General features: G+C 44.8%; 1 protein-coding gene across 1 annotated transcript in view; it reads left to right on the top strand.

The window, feature by feature from the left end:
• Positions 1-401: 401 nt before the first annotated feature.
• NUP35 (nucleoporin 35) overlaps positions 402-9,308 on the top strand; it is a 34,401-nt gene continuing 25,494 nt past the window's right edge. The window contains exons 1-2 of the mRNA XM_073633729.1: positions 402-555; positions 7,057-7,212. Coding sequence (XP_073489830.1) covers positions 489-555; positions 7,057-7,212 — 223 coding nt within the window. The 5' untranslated portion in view covers positions 402-488. The remainder of the gene's footprint in view (positions 556-7,056; positions 7,213-9,308) is intronic.

The following is a 9,308-nucleotide window of genomic DNA, read 5'->3' as shown; positions in this document are numbered from 1 at the left end:
AGTTTTTTCCTTAAAAATCCCTCCTAAACTTGGGGTGCGTGTTATACGCCAGCGCGTGTTATACGCCAATACGGTATATGATATCAAATCAAGTCACATCTGGGTGAGCCAAGATGGTTCTCATACAGAAAAGGTTATTTGTTCAGAATTATCCCTTTAAATACATGGCAGTTAGGGAGACAGAATTGTCGTTAAAGTTCACGATTTTATTTTAAACTTTGCAGATGATTGTTTAGTAAATAATCACCTTTGTGAATAAAGATCCAACCTGAATAAGAAGCTGTCCTAATAAGGAGCCAACTTCTGCATCACACCTCCAGACATTCCTCCTGTGTACAATGACCCCCAGCACACCATGCACTTCTCATTATGGCCGCTAGTTGGCGCCGCTCGGCATCATTTAAACCTCTTGTCTTGCCGCGGAAGTGACGTTACTCCGGAACTTCCCGGCGCTCAGCTGATTTCTCCCTCCTAGTCGCTGGCTTTGAATGTGGTCGGGTGAGTCGGTGCTTCCTGCACACAGGGGCATGGCCGCGTTCTCGCTGGAGCCGCTGGGTGAGTAGCACCGCTGAATGGTGGGCACTGGGCAGACAGAACCAGTATGGCGGGAGCGCGCCTCGTACTGGCCCTCCCCTGTCACTGACACGTGCCGCTCCGAGGATGGAGGACACAGCGCGGGCCGAGGAGCGTGAGTGTGCGGGGCTCCACCAATCACAGGCCGGGCCCGAGAGGCCAGAGAACAGTACTCCGCCAATCACAGGCCGGGATCGCACCACATAGTTCAGGCTCGTTAAAGAGACCCGATCACCAGACCATTCACTTCAACTACCCTGAGGATTCTATCACCTTCCCTGTGTACACATCTGACATCCCTGACACTGCCACTGGGGGGCTCCATCCTGGAGGACTCACCCATTACTGTTCTCCTTCACCCCTCCTCCCCAGCAGCTGTGTAAATCAGGAACAGCATTTCTGTGTGGGGCGCTCCCTGCAAGCTCTCAGCACAGCAACTAAGATGTCATGGGCAGCCCCTGATGTGTTCTTGCGATTTGGGTGCTTCTGACCATGTGACCGCTGTGATGGCCAATCACAGAGATGACAAACCTGTTTAAATCCTCTTTAAAGGGGCAGTTGCAGCAAATGTTTAACACTGCAACCACCTGGTGCTGGACCCATCCACTTTTGGCATGCACAGCGCTGTACTGAAAACATGTCTAAGGGATGAGGTGACGTTCAATGTAAAATCCTTCTCCAAACAGGCAAAATATGGCCTCCTGATCACCTGCTAACCCCACGTTGCAAGTCAGCAGTGTGGTCCTAACACGAATGAAGATTGAATGACTGCACTCCGATATGTGTAAAATCTAAAGCAAGGGTAGGCAACCTTTAAAGAGGTGGAGATCTACCTGAACAACATGGTGAAGTCAAATCTCACTGGGCACAGTGTCACCTCCTCACACCTGGTCTAAACCTCTAATTGCTGTACTACCGTGTGACACAATCGTGTGCAATGCATGGCAATCATGGGTTTAAATCAGGTAGCGAGGAAGCAACATATGGCCTCCTCACAACCTGTCAACACACACTCTGATCGCTTTTCAGTGGAACAGCAGTGCCTGCTGCACTTGTGACTGAGCCCTTAGTTGCATTAGACATTGGCATCCTTAGGGCTCGTTCACACGTATAGTTTGGGGTTGGTAAAACAGCAGGATATAATAGAAGTCAATGGCTAAGTGTAGAGCCTGCAGGTACACTGCATCCATGGTGTGGGTAAACCACAGTGCTTCAATGTGAAATCAGCCCTATACTAATATGCCCTGTGTATTGCTTCACATTGACCTGAAGATACATAGTTGGTATGGTTGAACAAAGACACCAGTCCATCCAGTTCAACCTGAGTGAGTGTGGGTGCTAGTCTACAATTATCCCTATTTATTTAAGGTACCCATATAGCGCTGTCAATTTATGCAGCGCTCCACACATACATCTCACACTCACATCAGTCCCTACCCTCAAGGAGCACACAATCCAAGGTCCCCAACTCACATTCATATAATAGGGCCAATTTTTTTTTTTTTTTGGACAGAAGCCAATTAACCTACCAACATGTCTTTGGTGTGTGGGAGGGAACTGGAGTACCCAGAGGAAACCCACACAGGGAGAATATGCAAACTCCAGGCAGGTAGTGCCGTGGTTGGGATTCGAACCAGCGACCCTTTTTACTGCTAGGCGAGAGTGCTATCCACTACACCACTGTGCCGCCTAAAGATCTCTCTCCTGCTGCTCCATTCTGCAGAGCGCTAGCCAGATTAAGAGGTGGAGTGTAGTTGGTATCACTCCACATGGGACAGGAGCCGGCACTACAGAGAAGGCATCGGTTTGTGTGGCTCTTGCTCCCTACTACAGCTCTAACATTACAAACAGTCCCTCTGCATTGCACTCTGATGCTCAGGAATGGTGGGTCAGCAAGCCCAGACCAAGATCTACCAGTCACCTGGCTGCGATCTGCTGGTCGATTTGCTAGCTACAGGTTGCTGACCCCCGATCTAAAGATTTATTTCAAAGTGCAAAAAACATCCATGCAAACAAAAACAGAGGGTGGAAAGCTAGTGTTGACGCAATTTATGCCATCAGGTGCTTAACCACTTCAATACCAGGCACTCCCCCCCCCCCCCCCTTCCTGCCCAGGACACTTTTCAGCGCTGTCGCACTTTGAATGACAATTGCGCGGTCATGCAACACTGTACCCAAACTATATGTTTATCATTTTCTTTCCACAAATAGAGCTTTCTTTTGGTGGTATTTGATCACCTCTGCAGTTTTTATTCCTTGCACTACAAAGAAAGAAGAAATTTTTGAAGGAAAAAAAAAAAAAAACCTGATGGGCACTGGATAGGCAGCACTGATGAGGAGCTACTGACAGGCATTAAGGAGTAGAATCTGAAGGGCACTGACGGACATTACTGATGGGGCAATGATTGGCACCTCTGTGGACACTGGCAGGCGTTTTCTGGGGCACAGGCTGGCAGGTGATGGGCACTTATCGGCAGCTGGTGGGCACATCTGATGGGGGGAGCACTGATAATCAATGTGCTGATTATCAGCACAGACACCCCCCCCCGACAGGGAGAGCCGCCGATCGGTTCTCCCTGTCAGCATGAACTAAGGATGAGCTCCGGCGTGTTCGCACACCCCACGTGCAGAGCTGCCATGAATTTGGCACTGCACTGCGCTAATCATAGTCAGTGAGACATTGTCCCGATGCACGGCTGCAGAGGTCGGGAAATGTCTCGCTGCCTGTGATTAGCGCAGTGCCGACTTCCTGGCGGGCTCTGCACGTGGGGTGTGCGAACACGCCGGAGCTCATCCTTAGCGTGATCCAAGGAAAGCCGTTTACCTGCACTTCCTGGTTCACGCAATGATCAGCCATGATTGGTCACAGCTGATCACGTGGTAAGAGGCTCCATACTATGATAGAAGTTGGGGTGTCGGACTGACACACAGCACCCCCGATCGCCACGCTGGCTTTTTTTCCTGATCACGTCATATGAGGTCTGATCAGGATAACTAAACCACTTTGCCGGCGTCACACTGCTATATGGCGGGCGGCAAGTGGTTAATCATAACAGTTATGAAAAAGTGCCCGTTGTCATGAAATGCATTAACACTGGCTCTCCACCCTGTTTTTGTTTGTATGGGTGTTTTTTTTTTTTTTTTTTTTTTTTTTCATTTTGAAATAAATCCTTTTTTTTTTACAAATAACTGTTTATTAAAAGTTTTTTATCATTTTACAGAAAATATACAAAAAAAAAATTAAATCTTTTAGATCTTATGCATATCAGTGTGTGTGTGTGTGGTCCTCCAATCTTCCTTCTGGTTATCTAAGGGTACAAGCCGGACCAGCACCCGTCCCTTTGGAACTGAATCATTGTTCGGACCTATCTGAAGTGGTGTATGTTTGAGAGGGGTCTAAGACCTCCTTCACGTTGGCAATGACGTGCGTCAAAGAACACTTCTGAATGCGTATATATGCATGTCATGGCTTTAAATTGTATCCTTCACTCTGTGCGTTTAGCAAAAATAGAATTCTAAGCTCAGATCTAAGGGCAAGATTTGTAACAACCGACGCATCAGCCAGAGTAGGGGCATGCATAGTCATAGATGACATTTTTTTTTTTTTTTTTTTTTTTACCGCGCTAATTGGAGAGGAGCTTCAGAGTCAGAAAGCTCTCATTTTTTTTTATGGTTGAACTGGATGGACTTGTGTCTTTTTTTTCAACCTGACTAACTATGTAACTATCGTTAAGGCCAGCCTCTGATGTGGGCTCTGTAGGGCCGGCCTCCAGTACTGGTTTCTAACATTTTTCAATGCTCAGCTTTCTAAATTGGGTATGACTGCCATTGTGACCCCCTACTATCCAAGTTGAAGGTATAACTGTCTTGATCGCCTACAGCATGGATGTAAAACTGGTGTGGTGAACCCAGTGTGTAACTGAGGTCCAAATTGTGTTTTGGGGCACACTATTTGTCCCTCAAAAGTGGCAGTGCACAGCACCTATAATGAAACCTGTTTTTTTTTTTCCACATAGCAGTAGGTTAATTTGGATTGTGGCCCCACTAACAGTTTATGCCCCCACTACCACCATCACTCTGCAGCCTTTGGGATTAAGAGTTATCCTTGTTTAAGCACCACAAATGCTATGTCATTTCTAACATTCAAAGCAAACACAACGATCCATGCATGTCTCCATGCTTTTATTTTGCGGAGACATCAAAAAAACACACCTTAACATTTCTTGCTGTGGCCATCTTGAGTTAGGGCAGATTTTTTATGTAGCATTTACTTCCTGGAATCCATCTGCCCTTAGCTTAGCCATGCAGACAGGAGGGTGTTCTTAGCTGGGAAAACCCCTCCCTTCCTGTAGGCTCCTGGGATATATGACATTTGCCTAGGTCTGGAGACCAGGAAGTAATTGAAGAAATGTTAAAAAAAAAAAAAGTTTAAAACTAGTAAATATTACCTACTTTCCTATCTATTTTCTAAGGCCCCTTTCACTCAGCTTAACAGAATCCGCTTTCTCAGCGGGGCATTGCTTGGCTAATCCCCCACTGTGCAGACCGGACACGGGCACAGTCCCCCTCTCCTCTGTTGGGAAATCAGATGGAACATAGGACCACCATCCATCTGTTTTTGTCGGCCAGGATCGGCTAGGATGGTGCCGGGTATCGGCAGACGTGTCAGCTGACATCCGCTGCTCCATAGAGGACAATGCAGTGTCCGATCTGGTCTACCTGGAAAAACAGGTAGGCGAACCTGATTGGACAGCCAGTTTGAAAGTGCTCAAATGCTAGCAACATAGGGATTCATAATGGTCAATGTTGATTGAGAGAGTAAAGTACCACTTTAAGCTTCAGCTCAACCTGATTTGGAGAACCTTTTTCTCTTTAGTTCACTTAGGGCTCATTTACACTTGCTTTGTTCAAGCTCTCTGAACGCCAGTCAAAGCTCCTGTCACTAAATAAAATGGTTAGCTTACAGTCCTGTTTACTTCAAAGCGTCCTCAAAGCTTCCATAGAAGTCTATGGCAAAGCTTGCTCGAAGCTCCAAGCAAAAGCAGGTGTAAACGAGACTGTAAGCTAACCATTTTATTTAGTGACAGGAGCTTTGACTGGCGTTCAGAGAGCTTTAACAAAGCGTGTCCGAAGCCATGTTTTGAAGCAAGTGTAAACTAGCCCTTAAAGCGGGGTTCCACCCAAATTTTGAACAATATCTGTATGTATTCTCTTCCTTGCCTAGATGCTGACATGCCGTTTAAAAACATTTAAATCGCCGTAATTACCTTTTATTTCTCTATTCTTCTTTGCACTTCCTGGTTCTCCTCCTGTGGGAGTAGGCGTGTTTCTAGCCTCTCCCAGACTCCGCACAGTCTCCTGGGAGCTAGTCTCAGGCTTCCCAGGATGCCACTGAGCATGTGCGGGAACGAGCGGTGAATGCTGGGAGCACAGCATTCACCACATCCAGGAAATAAATGCTTGTGGGCTTCAAATGCCCACAATGAAGATGGAAACCGCCTGCAGTGAATAATATAAGTTATTCTTTCCGATGAAATCTGACACAGGCGGACATATTACACACAATATGTGAGTATGTAATGCTGAGAAGAAAAGTTTGTGAATGAACTCAAAAAAAAAAAAAAAAAACGATAGATAGGAAGACCCCCGCTTTAAGATCACAGCTGAATCAATACATCAAAACCATTGTTTGCCCAGTATCCTTTTAGGTGACACAATAACCCAATGATCTTGATCTACTGATCCCAGCTGTGTCTTTTTCAATGAACTTGGAGAAAAAGATTTCACGGAGTACAAAAATTTTTCCCACCCCAAGTAATGGTACTGGACACCTCGGCAGCCAAGCATTCGCACTTTCACATGAATGGATGGGTCAGGAGTCGTATGCTTCCCATATCCAGAAGTATGTATTGATTCTTCTTGGTGAACAGGGTGGTGGGGAAGTGAAGTATAAGCTGTGCAGATGCTGTTCAACATGAATCTGAGTAAACCTTAAAGTATAACTAAAGGCAAAACTGTTTTTTTTTTCTTTTGTAGTTTTTGATAGAGAAGAGAAGGATTAGAAATCTTGTCAGTTTTATTGCTGTCTGTGTCCCCATTAGGGAGATTCACGCTCTCTATTTGTCCTGTTTACCATTATCATTTAAAGTAAAAGAAAATCCCACATTTTGGGTTGGCCCCAGAAAAGTAATAGAAAGGAAATCTCCCAATGGGGACATTTTAGTTTTGGTGACCTGGGGGGGTCCCCAAGGAATTCCCTTATTTGCTGAGATTTTCTCTCACTTCCTGTTTGGCTATGGGACAGGAAGTGAAGGAAAACCTCTGCAATGGGACACAGATGGTGGGAAAAAAAAGACGGGTTATAACCCTCCCATGTTCTATCCAAAATGGGAAAAAAAGTATATTTCTACTTAAGTTCTCAGGTAGCTTACTTTGTTAAATTTAAATCATTGCTGCCTGTCTAGTAATTTGTTTTTTCTGCAGGTGAACCAATGGCATTAGGATCACCAACATCTCCAAAACCTGGAGTCGGTGCCCAGTTTTTACCTGGTTTTCTAATGGGAGATATACCAACACCAGTAACTCCACAGCCACGGCCATCCATGGGAGTAATGGAGCTACGTTCCCCTATGATTGGAGGTAGTAGAAAATGCTTTTCAAAATTACTAATGCTATCTGACCCCTGTAATGGACAATGGTGCATGCTTCCATTGAGAAAAGAAGGCCTCTTGGCCGTGGGCTGCCACAGTCTTCACTAGCTTGGTCCTTCTTCCTGGTACAAATTGTTGCTTGTGCCAATTTTGAGGACAGGGTCTGGCCAAGGAGAATAATGAGCATTATGGCCATATTATTCATTGTGGCCAGGCACCATCCTTCACCCAGCTATTCCACCAAATGGGATGAAGGAGTGGTTTGCTTATAAACGCTAGACCGTCCTTTCTCAACCAGGATTCAGTGGAAACCCAGAGGTCCTTCAGTGGTTGATGGGGGTTCCATAAGCTACTTTTGAATTTCAGATAAGTAACCATCAACATCAGTTGTCTTTTAAGCTGGCTGTAAGGAAAGTCTTCAAACTGACCACCAGTGAAGGGAGCATTTTTCCCATTTATTACCAGTGTAATGAAGGCCCTTTTCGCACTTCCCACCATCTTCTTCTTTTTTTTTTTTTTTTTTTTTTTTTTTGTGTCAAATATATCTCAACGGACTGCTTGAGCTAATATACCATGAGTTATATGTAATATATTCTCAACAAGGTTCCCTGAGACTTAAATCTTTTTTCAAGGTTTCCTCCATGGTAAAAAGGTTGAGAGAGGCTGCACTATTCAGTAACAGAAATGTGTGGCTTGGATGGGAAACAGATCAGTTACAGGGTGTCTACAGCTTGGGCTCAATTCACACAATGAACTGCACATAAATCGCACAGGAACCGCACCACATTCCTGTGCAACTGACATGTGATTCAGTGTTGCGCAATTTGAGCCCATTCCTTTTGAATGGGCTCAAATTTCACCAAAGACATACGTGCACCTTTTAGGAGCTGCAACACAACTGGATTGCATGGTTGTTTTTGTAACATGCAATCCAGTGCAGGCAAATGCACTGCGTTTGCGACCTGCATCTGGGATGTTAAGTTTGTATTGACACCCGCAGCGGATTACAAGAGCAATGCGATTGGAACGCAGTGTGAACCAATCCTTAAAGTGATTGTAAAGGTTTGTTTGCGTTTTATTGTTTTTAGAAAAAGATCAAACATGTTTTAACTTCTTGCTCTGTGCAGTGGTTCTGCCCAGAGTGGCCTGAACCTTCCATTTTGGGGTTCCCTGCTGGGGCTGAAGCCAATGGCTCCTGCTGCTGCTCCTGTCTTTGTGTGAGGAGCGAGAGCAACACTGGATCAAGATGGGGTCAAAAACCACAACCAAAAATTCCCAGCTACCTTGCCAGCCTGCAATAAACAGAATTTACCTTGTCTAACAGTTCATGTTAAAACCAAGGCTTAGTTTGCACACATTTTCAAATACATGGCCACTGCAGTTTACTCATGTATATGCAAACTAAACATGTCGCCCTTCCATGTACGCCTTGCTGCGAAGGCCAGTTAAAGGTTTGGGTGGTTGCCATTTCTTTTGTAGTTATATAGTTGGTGAATTGGTAAGGGGTGCCCTGGATACCTTTTGCTGCCACTGTACTAATGCTGGGTGTCCCATAGAGCTGCACAATTAATCGTTAAAAAAATCGTGATCTCGATTCACCTCCCCTGACGATCTCTCCTACAGAGGTTGCCGATTCTTTCATATAAACAAGTGGAGAGACTTTATCTGCTCACTCAGCTGGGGCATTCTGCCAAGTCTTTTAACCTGAAACATTGTAACTAAGCTTCCTTCTTAGTAAATAAATAATCTGGGCAGTCTGCCAAGTTTTCAACAAAGTGTAAATGCAGGAAGTTTAACCACTTAAAGTCTAAATCTTTTTCTGACACTTCTTTCTTAAGTTAAAATCAATATTTTTTGCTGGAAAATTACTTGGAACCCCCAAACATTATATATATTTTAGCAGAGACCCTAGGGAATAAAATGGCAATTGCTGCAATATTTTGTCACACTGTATTTGCCCAGCGGTCTTTCAAATGCAATTTTTTTGAGAAAAAATACACTTCAATGAATAAAAAAAAAAAAAAACAAAAAACGGTAAAGTTAGCCCAATTTTTTTTGTTTTTAATGTGAAAGATGATGTTACGC

The sequence above is a fragment of the Aquarana catesbeiana genome, linkage group LG06 (genome assembly GCF_042186555.1).
Source record: "Aquarana catesbeiana isolate 2022-GZ linkage group LG06, ASM4218655v1, whole genome shotgun sequence".
Classification (NCBI taxonomy): domain Eukaryota; kingdom Metazoa; phylum Chordata; class Amphibia; order Anura; family Ranidae; genus Aquarana; species Aquarana catesbeiana.
Note: the sequence above shows the minus strand (reverse complement) of the source record. Positions and strands in the feature narration are given on the sequence as shown.